The sequence below is a fragment of the Hyla sarda genome, chromosome 8, assembly GCF_029499605.1.
Source record: "Hyla sarda isolate aHylSar1 chromosome 8, aHylSar1.hap1, whole genome shotgun sequence".
Taxonomy (NCBI): Eukaryota; Metazoa; Chordata; class Amphibia; order Anura; family Hylidae; genus Hyla; species Hyla sarda.
The window spans coordinates 224,919,217-224,936,886 of NC_079196.1; the positions used below are offsets into that span (position 1 = coordinate 224,919,217).

Genomic DNA, 17,670 nt, shown 5'->3' on the forward strand with positions numbered 1-17,670 from the left:
ATTTTGTTGTCATCAGGGGGTGTGTGGTATTACAACTCAGCTCCATTCACTACATTAGAACTGAGCTGCAATACCGCACACAACCTGAGGACAGACGTGGCACTGTTTTTTATCAAGTGTTTCTGTCAGGTTTTTCCTGATTTTGCGGTTCTCAGGTTGCGTGTGATATTACAACTTGGCTCCATTCACTACATTAGGACTGAGCTGCAATACCGCACACAACCTGAGGACAGACGTGGCGCTGTTTTCATCAAGTGTTTCAGGTTTTTGTTGTCATCGGGGGTGTGGTATTACAACTCAGCTCCATTCACTTCAATAGAACTGAGCTGCAATACCGCACACAACCTGAGGACAGACGTGGCGCTGTTTTTATGAAGTGTTTCTGTCAGGTTTTTCCTGATTTTGTTGTTCTCAGGTTTCGTGCGGTATTACAGCATGGCTCAATTCACTACATTAAAACTGAGCTGCAATACCGCACACACCCTGAGAACAGACGTGGCGCTGTTTTTATCAAGTGTTTCTGTCAGGTTTTTCCTGATTTTGTTGTCATCAGGGGGTGTGTGATATTACAACTCAGCTCCATTCACTACATTAGAACTGAGCTGCAATACCGCACACAACCTGAGGACAGACATGGCGCTGTTTTTTATCAAGTGTTTCTGTCAGGTTTTTCCTGATTTTGTTGTCATCAGGGGGTGTGTGGTATTACAACTCAGCTCCATTCACTACATTAGAACTGAGCTGCAATACCGCACACAACCTGAGGACAGACGTGGCACTGTTTTTTATCAAGTGTTTCTGTCAGGTTTTTCCTGATTTTGCGGTTCTCAGGTTGCGTGTGATATTACAACTTGGCTCCATTCACTACATTAGGACTGAGCTGCAATACCGCACACAACCTGAGGACAGACGTGGCGCTGTTTTCATCAAGTGTTTCAGGTTTTTGTTGTCATCGGGGGTGTGGTATTACAACTCAGCTCCATTCACTTCAATAGAACTGAGCTGCAATACCGCACACAACCTGAGGACAGACGTGGCGCTGTTTTTATGAAGTGTTTTCTGTCAGGTTTTTCCTGATTTTGTTGTTCTCAGGTTTCGTGCGGTATTACAGCATGGCTCAATTCACTACATTAAAACTGAGCTGCAATACCGCACACAACCTGAGAACAGACGTGGCGCTGTTTTTATCAAGTGTTTCTGTCAGGTTTTTCCTGATTTTGTTGTCATCAGGGGGGGTGTGGTATTACAACTCAGCTCCATTCACTACATTAGAACTGAGCTGCAATACCGCACACAACCTGAGGACAGACATGGCGCTGTTTTTTATCAAGTGTTTCTGTCAGGTTTTTCCTGATTTTGTTGTCATCAGGGGGTGTGTGGTATTACAACTCAGCTCCATTCACTACATTAGAACTGAGCTGCAATACCGCACACAACCTGAGGACAGACGTGGCACTGTTTTTTATCAAGTGTTTCTGTCAGGTTTTTCCTGATTTTGCGGTTCTCAGGTTGCGTGTGATATTACAACTTGGCTCCATTCACTACATTAGGACTGAGCTGCAATACCGCACACAACCTGAGGACAGACGTGGCGCTGTTTTCATCAAGTGTTTTTGTCAGGTTTTTCCTGATTTTGTTGTCCTCAGGGGTTGTGTGGTATTACAACTCCACTCCATTCACATTAGAACTGAGCTGCAATACCGCACACAACCTGAGGACAGGAGTGGCACTGTTTTTAAAAGAAATTAGCTCAAAACATGTCAAACAAGCAAAAAAATAACACAAAAGGTGTCAGTAAATGCTGGGAGTTGTAGTTTTGCAACATCTGGAGGTCCACAGTACGGAAACCACCGTCATAGTGTATCACATCCTAATCCAGACTAAAGGGGAACCTCGGAGGAAGGTGGGCAGAGCTCTTGTATCTGGAATATGTGGAAGACGGGGACCGCGGGGATTAAGGACAGCGTCAGCGCCAAACTTGAGATCTCTCTACCCATGGTTATGACATGCACCAGGACAATGGCATGCTGGGAGTTGTAGTTCTTGCAACAGCTGGAGGCACACTGATTTGAAAACACTGTGCTAAATCCTAAGATCCTGAAAGTGGTCTCCAAAATGTGGACCTCCAGCTGTTGCAAAACTACAACTCCCAGCGTGCCCGGACAGCCAACGGCTGTCCGGGCATGCTGGGAATTGTAGTTTTGCAACAGCTGAAGGCACACTGTGTTGGAAAATAATAATGTTTGGGATAATGGGAACGGCGGACCACAGCAACTTCATTCAGGACGTATGCTCTGTTTTATTCGGGTGCTGCCTCCTTCCTTAAACAGCGCCACCCCTGTCATCAGGTTGTATGCGGTACTGCAACTCCATTGAAGCGAATGGAGCCATGTTGTAATAACTCACACAACCTGAGGACAGGGGTGGCGCTGTTTCAGATAGAAAGGCAGCTATGTTTTTTCTAATCCTTTTAACATGACCTGCTGGGAGTTTTTGTACTACAATGTAAATGTAGAGTAGAAACATTGTCAACATGTGAGAAAACACAGTAAAAAAAAAAAAAAAAAAAAACTATAAAAAAACACTAAATTTTTAATAATAATAATAATAATAATAAAAAAAACTGTTAGAATAACAATAAAACAAAAACAAAAAAATAAAAATAAATCCACGCACGCGCAGTGAACCTACACCAAGAACTACACTCCCAGTGACTAGGTGAACTGCGAGGCACGAGTTACGCATGCGCGGAATGCCCCGCGAGCTCCCCCTCGCCGCCGTCTCCCAGGCAACGGTGACGTCATCATTCCGCGACCGCAGTTCCCTGCCGTGGGCTGTTCTCGGGGAAGAGGCCTCTGTTTCTCCTGCCCGGTGAGTGCGGCTCCTCTGTGTCGCGATAATATCGCCTCCTGCGCAGGCGTCTGTTGTGATATATCAGGCTCCACCTCCCGGGGCTTATAAATAGGGGGAAGAAGGGGAAGGGTCGTGTTTATGTCGCGCTATGAATGTTGGAGAAGGCGCCTCGTCCACCGCCATGGTGCTGTATGTATCGCGGTATATCGCGACATCTCAGTAGGAACGTATAGTAATACAGCTACATCCTACGGTTATATCCTGTTTATTAGAGTTTTTCACCCTTAACAATCTAGGAGACAACCAATGTGGCCACCATTGAGGTGTTCTCTGAGGGACTACAAGTCTCAGCATACCCTGGAGTCAAACGCATTGGATAAAGAAGCTCCTTTAAAGGGGTACTTCACTGGAAAACTTTGTATTTTTATTTTTATTTTTTATTTTTATCAACTGGTGCCGGAAAGTTGTAAATGACTTCTATTAAAAAAAAATCTTAATCCTTCCAGTACTTATCAGCTGCTGTGTGATCCACAGGAAGTTCTTTTCTTTTTGAATGTATTTTCTGTCTGACCACAGTGCTCTCTGCTGAGCACTGTGGTCAGGCAGAAAGGAAATTCAAAAAGAAAAGAATTTCCTCTGGAGTATACAGCAGCTAAGTACTGGAAGGATTAAGATTTTTTTTTTTTTATAGAAGTAATTTACTAATCTATATAACTTACTGCCACCAGTTAATAAAAAATAAATAAATAATAATAATTATGTTTTCCAGTGGAGTACCCCTTTAACCTGTTGCTCTCTGGCTGTCGCAACACCACAACTCCCAGCATGCTTCCTCACCCTCCGGGTGGTGGCCATAGTGTTGTCTCTGATGGACTACAAGTCACAGCATACCCTGGAGTCATTCCCTGGAGCAGTGTTTCCCAACCAGGGTGCCTCCAGCTGTTGCAAAACTACAACTCCCAGCATGCCCGGACAGCAAACGGCGGTCCGGGCATGCTGGGAGTTGTAGTTTTGCAACAGCTGGAGGCACCCTGGTTGGAAAACACTGCCCTGGAGTCATATGCATTGTATATAGATGTGCCTTTAACCTGTGGCTCTCTGGCTGATAAAAAAAAACTACAAATCCCAGCATGCTTCCTCACCCTTCAGGTGGCAGCTTAGTGTTGTCCTTGAGGGACTACAAGTCACAGTATACCCTGGAGTCATATGCATTATATATAGAAGCGCCTTTAACCTGCGGCTCCCTGGCTGCTGCAAAACTACAACTCCCAGCATGCTTCCTAACCCTCCGGGTGGTGATCATAGTGCCGTCTCTAAAGGACTATAAGCTTCAGCATGGAGTCGTGTGCATTGTACATCAAAGTGCCATTACCCTGTGGCTTCCTGGCTGCTGCAAAACTACAACTCCCAGCATGCTTCCTCACCCTTCGGGTGAGGAAGCATGCTGGGAGTTGTAGTTTTGCGACAGGTTGCTTTGTATCAGTATTCGCCGTTTACGCTTCTCTTATAATTTTGTACTCTTCCTGCTTTCTTCTGTTTCCAAGGACGAAAAAGGAAGCCAAGATGGCGCTGGTGTCGGCCGACACGAGGATATCGGAGCTGCTGAGCGAGCTGCATCAACTCATCAAACAGACGCAGGTGGGGGAAGCCTGGGCCGGGGGTCACATGGTGCCGTTTTTTTTTCTCCCCATGTGAATATATGCATACATATTATGGGCAGGAGGGTTATATACAACTTTATGTATACTTGTGCACATGACAGAACAGTCTTAAAAAAAAAAAAAAAAAAAAAAAAACAGGAGTTCCCCACGTGTTTCTATGCCAGATAGTCATCAGGGTACATCTGTGCTTAATAAAAAATAATAATAATAATTTATGCGGTCCAACCAGTGCACATTTATCACATAAAGCTGCCACGGATAAAGGGAATTATTATGTATTATGATTTGATGTTTCTCAACCAGTAAACCAATACTTTTTACAGCTGAGGATTTGTTACAATACCACCCAGACCAGACAATGAGGTAAACACGACAGCTGCACATATTTCTTGTCCTGATAGTTTGTTACAGTGTTCCAGCTCAGTTAACCTTGTGATAGGTCGGGATGTTTACCTTAGTGAAGTGGTCTCGAAACTTTGGACCTCCAGCTGTTGCAAAACTACAACTCCCAGCATGTCCGGACAGCCTTTGGCCGCAGCTCTGATTTTGTATTTTTTTTTTTTACCTTTTAGGAGGAGCGATCGAGAAGCGAGCACAACTTGGTAAATATCCAGAAGACACACGAGCGGATGCAGACGGAGAACAAGAGTAAGTGACGCAGCAGCTGTTCCCGACCCAGTGACCACCCTGCTCCCTTACATCTTCTAGGGATGTCCCGATACTGGTGTCGGCGCCGATACAGGATATCTGAGTACTTGTGCAAATGTCCCCGATAACCGCACACCATCAAAATAATAAAAACCCCACTTACCTTACCTCTATTACCTCTATGTTGTTCGCTCCCATATCCGGAGAGGTGCAGGTCCTGCAGCACTCTGGTTTGCAGGAGAAGGTCCTGTGCCACTAACAGCGTGGAGAATGCAGAGGCCTCAGTGTGGGAGTGGAGGTAAAGTGAGTGGGATTTTTGTTTTATTTTTGAGGGGACATGTTGGGGGAAACTACTTAAAGGAGATCTGTAGTGCTCTGAACTTTATAAGTTTTAGATCGCAGGGTCCCGAGCGCTGGGGCCTCCCGCGATCTCCTTTACGGGGCCGCAGCAATGTACAGGAAAGGGGGCGTTTTTTTCCTCGCATGACGCGTCAGCCGGCACGCCCCTCCATGAATCCCATAGAGATACATGGAGGGGCGTGTCGGCTGCCACGTCATGCGGGGACGGAACGCCCCCTTTCCTGTACATTGCTGCGGCCCCATACAGGAGATCACGGGGGGGCCCCAGCACTCGTACACCCCCGCCGCGATCTAAAACTCATCCCCTATCCCTCGGGTAGGGGATAAAGTTCAGAGCACTACAGATCTCCTATAACTGGGGCATCTACCTAATCGGAGGTTCCCTACCTACCTAACTACCTAGGTTCCCTGCCTATGGGGGGCTTTTGCCTAATAGGGAGGATTTCCTACCTACCAGGGGCTTTTGCCTTTATAAGGGGCTTCTACCTAATAGCGAGGATTCCCTACCTACCTCCTGGGGGCTTTTACCTAATATGGGGATTCCCTACCTGCCGGGGCTTTTGCCTAATAGGGAGGATTTCCTACCTACTGGGGGCTTCTACCTAATGGGGGGGGGGAAATGATCTACCTACTGGGAGCTTCTACCTTATAGGGTGCATTCCCACGTGGCATATTTTTCTGCGTATTTGGTGCTGCGTATTTTCCTACCCATTGACTTCAACAGGGAAAATAAAATATGCAGCAGCAAATACGCAGCAAATAACGCCGTGTGGGAACGTAGCCTTAAGATGTATTACCTACCTACCCCCTTGGGGTAGGGCCTTTACCTAATAGTGGGGATTCCCTACATACTGGGTGCTTCTACCTTTTATAAGATGTATTCACTACCTACCTCGTGGGGATTTCCTACCTACCCTCTGGGGGCCTTTACCTAATAGTGGGGGTTCCCTACCTAACGGAGGCTTTTGCCTAATGGGGATTTCCTACTTACCTACTGTCATATCTTAATTTAGTGTCAATGAGGTCTTTATGTCCGACCTTTTCCTAAGGCTTCACCAAGTCTAGAGCCACCTCTACTGTCACATGACCTTAAAAAAAAAAAAAAAGTGATATCGGGACATCCCTAATCCCCTTCCTGTAGCAGGTATATGGAAATCACCCAGCATGCTCTGGCTGCATATTGTAAGACAGTAATCAGTAGCTGCCGATCCGTGGATCTTCAATTGTTGCAAAACTACAACTCCCAGCATGCTGTGATAGTATTTGGCTGTAGTTGTCGTCTTACAGCAAGTGGAGAGCTGCACCGCAAAACCTAGTGAGGACTACAAGTCTCAGCATGCCCTGGCTGCATGTCATTAGACAATGCTCTCCAATCTATGGCTCTTTAGAGAACAACAACCCCCAGCATGCTATGAAGGCCATCGCCACATAATGCAGGCGTCGTATTGGCCACGAATCCGTCCTCCGGCTCTCTTAAAGGGAACGTATCGCATCATTACAGCCAATTAGTGAAACACCTTATTTTGTTTGTTTTCTGTTTTTTAAACTAATTTTCTAAATGTCATTTTATTTGTACGTTTTTAAGGGGGTGTATTACCTGGGGCAGCAGGGCGGGGGCGTACCAGTGCACCGAAGAGACTAATTTTACATGTTTCTATTTTTAGCTATATCTCCGCAACGCCGCGACGTACCGATAAACGGAAAAGACCCTAATGATCAGCGTCACCCGCTCTATCAGGCAGTACTAGCAGGTTAGTGCGGGTGACGCTGCTGTCAGCTTCCCTTTAAGTTATGCTCAAATGTGTTATGCCTAAAGGGGGACTCCGGTGTTTTAAAAACGTATCCCCTCGCTACGGGATAGGGGATAAGTGTCTGATGGCGGGGACCCCTTTCGATAGCTGGATATACACGGCAGCCCTATAGAGCAGGGTTTCCCAACCAGGGTGCCTCCAGCTGTGGCAAAACTACAACTCCCAGCATGCCCGGACAGCCGTTGGCTGTCCGGGCATGCTGGGAGTTGTAGTTTTGCCACAGCTGGAGGCACCCTGGTTGGGAATCAGACACTTAAACCCTTTCCTGTGCATAGGGGATACCTTTTTAAACAGCGGGGTACCCCCATTATAGTAATGCCTGTTTCTCACAGACAACTGTAAGTATATATTAAAAGAGAACTCTGCTTCTATGACTCTTTCCCCAGTATTCACAGTTCACGTGACTAATATGATGCAGTAGTCGGACAAATAACTTGGTCTTAAAGGGGTATTCCAGGAAAAAACTTTTTTATATATATCAACTGGCTCCAGAAAGTTAAACAGATTTGTAAATTACTTCTATTAAAAAATCTTAATCCTTTCAGTACGTATGAGCTGCTGAAGTTAAGGTTGTTCTTTTCTGTCTAAATCCTCTCTGATGACACGTGTCTCGGGAAACGCCCAGTTTAGAAGAGGTTTGCTATGGGGATTTTCTTCTAAACTGGGTGGTTCCCGAGACACATGTCATCAGAGAGAACTTAGACAGAAAAAAACAACCTTAGCTTTAGAAGCTCATAAGTACTGAAAGGATTAAGATTTTTTAATAGAAGTAATTTACAAATCGGTTTAACTTTCTGGAGCCAGTTGATATATATAAAAAAGTGTTTTACTGGATAACCCCTACTCCGGAGGGGGGAGGGGGGGGGGGGGTTCAAGTCAACTGGTGTCAGAAAGTTAAACAGATTTGTAAAGATGTAAAAATCTTAATCCTTCCAGTACTAAGTAGTTTTAATCTAAGTTTATTAATTTAAAGGGGTACTCCGCGAAGGAAAAAAAAAATGTTTTCAAGTCAACTGGTGCCAGAAAGTTAAAGGGGTACTCCGGTGGAAAACACTTTTTTTTTAAGGTCTTTATTAGTCAACTGGTGCCAGAAAGTTAAACAGATTTTTAAATTACTTCTATTTAAAAATATTAATCCTTTCAGTACTTATTAGCAGCTGTATGCTACCGAGGAAATTCTGTTCTTTTGAATTTCTTTTTTTGTCTTGTCCACAGTGCTCTCTGCTGACACCTGATGTCCGTATAAGGAACTGTCCAGAGCAGGAGAAAATCCCCATAGCAAACCTATGCTGCCTCTGGACAGTTCCAGACACGGGCGGAGGTGTCAGCAGAGAGCACTGTGGACAAGACAAAAAATAAATTCAAAAAGAACAGAATTTCCTCGGTAGCATACAGCTGCTAAAAAGTACTGGAAGGGTAAAGATTTTTTAATAGAAGTCATTTACAAATCTGTTTAACTTTCTGGCACCAGTTAATAAAAAAATAAAAAAAAGTTTTCCACTGGAGTACCCCTTTTAAACAGATTTGTAATTTACTTCTATGCAAAAATCTTAATCCTTCCAGTACTTATCAGCTGCTGTATGCTCCACAAGAAGTTGTGTAGTTCTTTCCAGTCTGACCACAGTGCTCTCTGCTGACACCTCTGTCCGTGTCAGGAACTGTCCAGAGCAGGAGCAAATCCCCATAGAAAACCTCTCCTACTCTGGACAGTTCCTGACATGGACAGAGGTGTCAGCAGAGAGCACTGTGGTCAGACTGGAAAGAACTACACAACTTCCTGTGGAGCATACAGCAGCTGATAAGTACTGGAAGGATTAAGATTTTTACATAGATGTAATTTACAAATCTGTTTTAGCTTTCTGACACCAGTTGACTTGAAAACATTTCCCCCCCCCCCCCCTTCGGAGTACCCCTTTAAGTTAATAAACTTAGATTAAAACTACTTAGTATCAGAAGATCTAATTCAGTAGATATCGGCATCACATTAGTACTGGCTCTGTGCACCTCTCACCATAGTCCTGGGTGGGCCTGTTCTCTTCTTCAAGTGGCCGCTGCCAGCAGTAAGGTGTTGCCGGCAAGCTGCATGCACGCTCTGAGCATACGGCTATGCTTTATTCTCCCTGCACGCTACCTCCTCCTGGTTTACGGCTTAAGATAATGGGTGGAATTAAGAGGTGTCGGGAAAGCAGTTCTAGCTTTGATTCTCACAATGATCGCTGTTTATAATGTGGCCAGACATGTTTCGGACTACACGCCCTGCCGCCTTCTTCAGTGGCTTATCGGGATCATGAAGAAAATCACCCAGCGGTCTTAGAAATCACTGGGACTATAAGGCTCAGCATGCCCTGGCGACATGTTGTAAGTCATTAGATCAGTGTTTCCCAACCAGGGTGCCTCCAGCTGTTTAAAAACGACAACTCCCAGCCAACGGCTAGAGGCACCCTGGTTGGGAAACACTGTTCTATGGTAAGAGTGCCCAACCTGCGGCCCTCCAGCTGTTGCAAAATTACAACTACCAGTATGCCCGGACCGCCTTTGACTGTCCAGCCATGCTGGGAGGTGTAGTTTTGCAACAGCTGGAGGCACCCTGGGTTGGAAACACTGCATTAGACAATGGTCTTCAATCCATGGTTGAAGAACTACAACCCCCAGCATGCTTTGAAGCCCTTTGGCTGTCCGGGCATGCAGGAAGTTGTAGTTTTGCAACAGCTGGAGGCGCTCTGGTTGGGAAACACTGCTTTGGAGGGTCCTTTAGCGGGTGGGGCATATTTTAACAGGCTCTCATTCAGCTTCCTGGCACACATATAGCAGAGGCGACCCCCGTTACTGTCGCGTATTGTGCAGGATCTTGTAACCTGGTTCTTCTTTCTTGTCTCCTCAGTCTCCCCGTATTACCGCACCAAACTGCGAGGCCTCTACACAACCGCCAAGGCAGACGCCGAAGCCGAATGCAAGTAAGTGACGGACACGACCATCTGCCTTTAATATGGGGGGGTAGCTGTTATCTCCGGGGCAAAACGGCTACCATCTTCCCAACCAGTGTGCCTCCAGCTGTTGCAAAACTACAACTCCCAGCATGCCCGGACAGCCGAAGGCTGTCCGGGCATGCTGGGAGTTGTAGTTTTGCAATATATTTTGCTCTTGCAATGTCATCCAGTCTTGACATGTTTGTCCGTCCTTTCCCAGCATTCTGCGCAGATCATTAGATAAAATCGCCGAGATCAAGTCCTTATTGGAGGAGAGACGTATCGGTGAGTACCTGACTGCACTCAGTATAGCAATAAATAATAATACATTTATGGATAAAGAGGGGGGGGGGGGTGTAACTCACTAAAGCATAAGAACGTTCCCAAGGTTAAAGGGGTACTCCCCTGGAAAACATTTTACTTAAATCAACTGGTGCCAGAAAATTAACCAGATTTGTAAATTACTTCTATTTAAAAAAAAAAAAATCTTAATCCTTCCAGTACTTATCAGCTGCTATATGCTCCACAGGAAGTTATTTTCCTTTTTGAATTTCCTTTTGTCTTACCACAGTGCTCTCTGCTGACACCTCTGTCCATTTTAGGAACTGACCAGAGCAGCATATGTTTTCTATGGGGATTTGCTTCTACTCTGGACAGTTCCTAAAATGGACAGAGGTGTCAGCAGAGAGCACTGTGGTCAGACAGAAAGCTAATTCAAAAAGAAAATAACTTCCTGTGGATCGAAGAACAGCTAAGTACTGGAAGGATTAAGATTATATATTTTTTTTTTTTTATAGAAGTAATTTACAAATCTGTTTAACTTTCTGGCACCAGTTGATTTAAAAAAAAAAAAAAAATTATTTCCTGGGGAGTACCCCTTTAACTGGTGTAATCTAAACCCTAAATAGACCTAAAATTGAATAAAAATATAGTAAACCATGAAGAGTGAAAAATGGAGAGATAAATAGAGAGAAAAGGAGGATATCCAGTGTGAATGTCAAAGTAAAACGTTGTAAATCCATATTCTGGACCTGAGATATGGCTAATTAAAGGGGTATTCCAGGAAAACATTTTTTTTTTTAAATATATATATATATATATATATATATATATATATATATATATATTATATATATATATATCTCTCAACTTGCTCCAGAAAGTTAAACAGATTTGTAAATTACTTCTATTAAAAAAATCTTAATCCTTCCAATAATTATCAGCTGCTGAAGTTGAGTTGTTCTTTTCTGTCTGGCAACAGTGCTCTCTGCTGACATCTCTTGCTTGTCTCGGGAACTGCACAGGGTAGAAGAGGTTTGCTATGGGGATTTGCTTCTACTCTGGACAGTTCCCGAGACACCTGTCATCAGAGAGCACTTAGACAGAAAAGAACAACTCAACTTCAGCAGCTCATAAGTACTGGAAGGATTACGTTTATTAATTGAAGTAATTTACAGATCTGTTTAACGTTCTGGAGCCAGTTGATATTTATAAAAAAAGTTTTTTTCCTGGATAACCCCTTTAAGTGTACAATATTATACGTAAAATAAAATGGTAACCCGCTACTGTCCAAGCGGGGCCCTTGTTATGGAAGTAGTAAGATGATAAAAATTACATATAAATACGATCACAAGTGTTAAATTGAATAAAACCGAAATGGATTATAATAAAACCACCTATAAGGTTAGGTTTACACTACGAATTCCGCTTTTAAATTGAAGGCAGAAATTCCGCTTACTAAAATGTACTGTGTAGTGAATGGGTTCCCGTTCACACTTCGGAATTTGTGAACAGAAAATCCCCTTTAAAATTTCCGCCTGAAGAATGGCGTTGCTCCTTCTTCAGGCGGAAATACTTGCGGAACACATTACAGTCTATTGGAGACTGCAGTGTCCGCGCGGTCCTAGTGCCGACTGATTTAGCCCGGAGATTCCGCAGTGTGAACCGAGCCTAAGGAATCAGTGTCCATAATCAAAGGCCTCCAGTACGTTTCATAAGAGACTGAGGCATTGTTTTATTATAATCCATTTCTGTTTTATTCAATTTAAAGGGGTACTCCGGTGAAAACCTTTTTTCTTTTAAATCAACTGGTGGCAGAAAGTTAAACATATTTGTAAATTACTTCTATTAAAAAATCTTAATCCTTCCAGTACTTATTAGCTGCTGAATGCTACAGAGGAAATTCCTTTCTTTTTGGAACACTGATGACATCACGAGCACAGTGCTCTCTGCTGACATCCCTGTCCATTTTAGCAACCGTGGATAGCAGATGTATGCTAAGGGCAGCATGGTGGCTCAGTGGTTAGCACTGCTGCCCTGCAGTGCTGGGGACTTGGGTTCAAATCCCACAAAGGACAACAATAAATAAAGACTTATTATTATTATAATAACGTCAGCAGAGAGAACTGTGCTCGTGATGTCATCAGAGAGCATTCCAAAAAGAAAATAATTTCTTCTGTAGTATTCAGCAGCTAATAAGTACAGGAAGGCTTAAGATTTTTTAATAGAAGTAATTCACAAATATGTTTAACTTTCTGCCACCAGTTGATTTAAAAGAAAAAAGGTTTTCACCGGAGTACCCCTTTAACACTTGTGATCCTATTTATTTGTAATTTTTATCATCTTACTACTTCCATAGCAAGGGCCCCTCTTGGATAGTAGCGGGTTACCATTTTATTTTACGTATAATAAAGATTGTATATCAACTGGCTCCAGAAAGTTAAACAGATTTGTAAATTACTTCTATTAAAAAAAAATCCTTAATCCTTTCAGTACTTATGAGCTGCTGAAGTTGAGTTGTTCTTTTGTATCTAAGTGCTCTCTGATGACACGTGTCTCAGGAACCGCCCAGTTTAGAAGCAAATCCCCATAGCAAACCTCTTCTACTCTGTGCAGTTCCCGAGACAAGCAGAGATGTCAGCAGAGAGCATTGTTGCCCGACAGAAAAGAGCAACTCAACTTCAGCAGCTGAAAATTATTGGAAGGATTAAGATTTTTTTAATAGAAGTAATTTACAAATCTGTTTAACTTTCTGTAGCCAGGTAATATAAGAAAAAAAGTTTTTTCCTGGAAAAGGGGTACTCCTCTGCTCAGCATTTGGAACAAACATAGCACCGCCCCCTTATGTCACATCCCGCCCCCTCAAAGCAAGTCTATGGGAGGGGGCGTGACAGACGTCACGCCCCCTCACATAGACTTGCATTGAGGGGGCGGGGTGTGATGGCATCAGGGGGCGGAGCTATGACGTTTTACTGTGACATTCACACTGGATATCCTCCTTTTCTCTCTATTTATTCATTTTTCACTCTTCATGATTTTTTTTGAGGACTGGTTTACTATATTTTTTATAATACATTTATAATTAGCGCCTAAGATGCCAACCTGCAGGGCTCCTGGCGTGGTAGGGACACTGTTGGGGGCGTGGTCCCAATTGTACATTAAGTTGGCCATACACATAGGCTAGCTGATGGCAGAACACTGGTCTCTCCCGATCTCTATCTAATCATGCACGCTCAGCCTGGCCAAGCATGCCCGTGTTCTCAGTGGGATGAAGTTCTTAGGTCATGCCAGACCGCTTCCTCCCCTGACGTCTGCTGAGGGTGAAGAGGCTGCTATATATACACTTTAAAAACTAAAAAAAACAAAGCTACTTTCTTCCAAAAACAGCGCCACCCTGTCCTGAGGTTGTATGTGGTATTACAGCTTGGCTTCATTCACTTTAATGGTTCAGCTGACCTGTATGTATTTGTATGAGCAGCTTCACACCTCTTATTCTCTTCGCAGCTGCCAAGATCGCCGGCCTATACCATGACTCTGAGCCGCCCAGGAAGACCATGAGGCGCGGGGTGCTGATGACCCTCCTCCAGCAGTCTGCCATGACGCTGCCACTGTGGATTGGAAAGCCTGGTGAGAAGTAAGTGGCCCCCTATTTCTTGGAGTGTATGAAATGCCGTCTATAGTCCATAGTGATGTTTGTTTTTCCCTCCTCTGTCGCAGACCTCCACCCCTGTGTGGCGCCATTCCAGCCTCTAGTGATTACGTAGCCAAACCCGGAGACAAGGTGGCGGCTCGTGTGAAGGCGGTGGATGGGGACGAGCAGTGGATCCTGGCCGAGGTGGTCAGCTACAGTCACGCCGCCAACAAGTAGGTGTCTGCCCAGCAGGGGGGGGGGGGGGTACTCGAGGGGGCATCACTGTAGGGCAATACATAACCCTGCCAATGTTTTCTAGGTACGAAGTGGATGACATAGACGAGGAGGAAAAGAGTAAGTATCACATGATCTGCATGAATTCAAAGACTTCTGGAGGAGGGAAGAACGGTGCGGTGGGTTTTCTAATGGTGCCAGGTACTCCTGCTCAGCTCCTATGTATTTCAGTGGTGCTGAGCTGCAGTACCCGGCACCACATCTACAGTGTACAGAGCTGAGGCCTTTGGTTATATTTGTATATTAACTACATGTGAGCGCTGCAGCTCGTCTGACAGCGTATTCCCTGCTGGAGGTGGTGGGTGTCTGCACCTCGCCATTAGTTACTGATGGCTTATCCTGACGATCAGTATTTGAAATTAGAGAACCCTTTAAGCTATCCCAGGTCTTATTTTCACTTACAATTAGGGATGTCCCAATACCGATACTGAACATTTACATAAGTACTTGTGCAAATGTCCCCGATACCTAATCCGATACCTGCCAGCGGACTCCTGCCAGCAGGTATCAGGGAGGTGCGGTAAGCCGCCTGCACCCTCTGATCCCGAGCGCAGTGCGCCCATCATAGCCGGGACCCACATTAACCTTTTAGATGCCGCAATGAAAGTTGATTGCGGCATCTGAGATTAACTGCCGGTTAGCTCAGGGATGCTGATCAGGATTACCGTGGTGTAATCGCAGTGTCCTGATCAGGGGAGAGGACGGCCGGAGGTCCCTTACCCTGCACCGTGCCGTCCGATCGTCGCGCCTTTACTGCAGCCAACCATGGCCAATGAAAACTGATCAGTGTATGCAATCTACAGATTGCAAGTAATAGTACATTTGAATCACCCCCTTTCAAAAAGTTTAAATAAAATTAAAAAAATATATATTTTTTTTAATGTAAAAAAAAGCCCTTTTTCCCATTATAAAAAAAATAAAAAATTTGAAAAAGTATTAGTAATTGGTATAGGCGAGTACTTGGGGGGGGGGGGAGGAGGAAGTATCGGTACAAGTACTTGGTCTTAAAAAAATATCGGGACATCCCTACTTACTATCCTACTGCTCAAACTTTCATTGCTTAGTGGTTGCTGTAGTTGTTTTGACTTTCCTGGTTCTGGTTTTGTTAGTTACCCTGTAAAAGTGGTGATTTAGTGCGGTCACTGCTGTTAGGGCCCCTGAGAGCCCCCTCATGGTGCACATCTGTCATTCTCTCCAGAGCCGGGTATTAGGGTGCATGCACACCACGTTTTTACTATACAGTTCCCGTACGGAACCCTATAGAAAACAGTTTGCATTGACTTAACATTATATGTCAAACGCATCATCTGGTTTAGTCCGTTTTTTTTTTTTTTTCCCGGACCCAAAACCCTAGACTACCAGTTTTTTTGGTCCGGGTGAAACTGTATTAAACCGTATACGTTTGTTTAACATGGAAGTTGATGTAAACCTTACAGAACTGTATGTGCGTACGCTTCCATCCGGTTTTCACCATACGGTTTTTTACTTTGCACAGTTTTTTTCTTGGAATTTCAATCTAACAAGTGAAACTTTATTCAAAATGGAGTGAAAAGTTAAGAATGTAGATGTGTTTTTTCTTAAAAACGGATGCAACCGGATATCACTTTTCAAACCGTATACAGGATAAAATTTTGTACACACGTTTTGATACAGTTTATTCAGGTTTTGAGGAATCAGTTTTTCATCAAAAACCTGATACGGGAACTGTATTGCAAAAACGTGGTGTGAATGCAGCCTAAACTGTATGAAACCGCGTGTACAAATTTTAATCCGTATATGGGAGTTGTAGTTTTGCAACAGCTGGAGGCACCCTGATTAGGAGGTAGACGACGTTGATCCTGATATGGAGACATAACCTGTGCGTCATTGTTTCCCTCTCAGACGTCACACGCTCAGCCGCCGCAGGATCATCCCTCTGCCCCAGTGGAAAGCCAATCCAGAAACCGACCCGGAGGCGCTGTTCCAGAAAGACCAACTAGTGCTGGCGCTGTACCCTCAGACCACCTGCTTCTACCACCTGCTTCTACCGAGCCCTGATCCACACCCCTCCACAGCGGGTGAGTACATATTCATACCAAAAAGAGGGGTGAGTGTCAAACATGGCACTGCCAGGAATGGCTATTGGGGGGTCTGACCGCCAGGAATGGCTATTTGGGGGTCCGACTGCCAGGAACGGCTAATGGGGGGTCTGACTGCCAGGAACGGGTATGGGGGGGGTCTTGGTCTGACTGCCAGGAACGGTCGGGTAGAAACGGGGATGGGGGGGTCTGACTGCCAGAAAAGGGGATTGGGGGGGGGGGAGCCTGACTGCCAGTAACGGGTATGGGGGGGGGGGGGTGTCTGACTGCCAGGAACGGGTATTGGGGGGGGGTGTGACTGCCAGGAACGGGTATTGGGGGGGGGGGGGGGGGTGTCTGACTGCCAGGAACGGCTATGGGGGCTGATACAGTAGGTGTCCCCCTTTGGCCGTATGATCAGAGTCTTCCCTTCCTGGTATCTCAGCCCCAGGACGACTACTCGGTGCTGTTTGAAGACACGTCCTACGCTGATGGCTACTCGCCTCCCCTCAACGTGGCCCAGAGATACGTGGTGGCCTGCAAGGAACCGAAGAAAAAGTGAAGAGGTCACCGAGACCAGAGGAGAAAGTCTCTTCATTGTCCACTGGGTAGGACGGGGGTCTTAGAATTTTTTTTTTTTTTTTTTTTTATACATTAAATGCTTCATCCCCAAAAAATTGTTACATCTAAAAGGGGGGAAAAGATAAAGAACTGCTCGGATTTTCCTCTCCTATAGGGGGCAGTGCTGGGAGGTGATCATGCGATGAGGTTGTTTGGTCAATGAATACAATAGATCCCAGAATAATGTGAATGGGACGTCCTATACAACATGGCGGTGTCTGCGCTAGAGGCTTCCCTGTGTTTTTCAAACAGTGTGTCCCCAGCTGTTGCGAAACTACAACTCCCAGCATGCCCGGACAGCCGAAGGCTGCCCGGGCATGCTGGGAGTTAGTTTCGCAACAGCTGGGGACACACTGTTTGATAAAACACTGCCTTAAAGGGGTACGGCAGGATTTTTTTCTTTTTCTTCAGCCTTTGAGCCCATGATACATGTAATAAGGGGGACATTTATCAATAATTTTACCCCTTTTTGATTATTTGACGCATAAT

The 17,670-nt window shown here is 44.9% G+C and overlaps 1 protein-coding gene across 1 annotated transcript; it reads left to right on the forward strand.

Moving 5' to 3' along the window:
• Positions 1 to 2,726: 2,726 nt before the first annotated feature.
• Positions 2,727 to 17,444, forward strand: SGF29 (SAGA complex associated factor 29). The gene is given in 11 exon segments (XM_056535707.1): positions 2,727 to 2,871; positions 4,398 to 4,491; positions 5,087 to 5,162; positions 10,215 to 10,287; positions 10,520 to 10,584; positions 14,083 to 14,212; positions 14,296 to 14,442; positions 14,529 to 14,567; positions 16,385 to 16,502; positions 16,504 to 16,560; positions 17,006 to 17,444. Coding segments are annotated over 11 exon segments (1,044 nt in total). The 5' UTR covers positions 2,727 to 2,743; the 3' UTR covers positions 17,123 to 17,444.
• Positions 17,445 to 17,670: the final 226 nt, after the last annotated feature.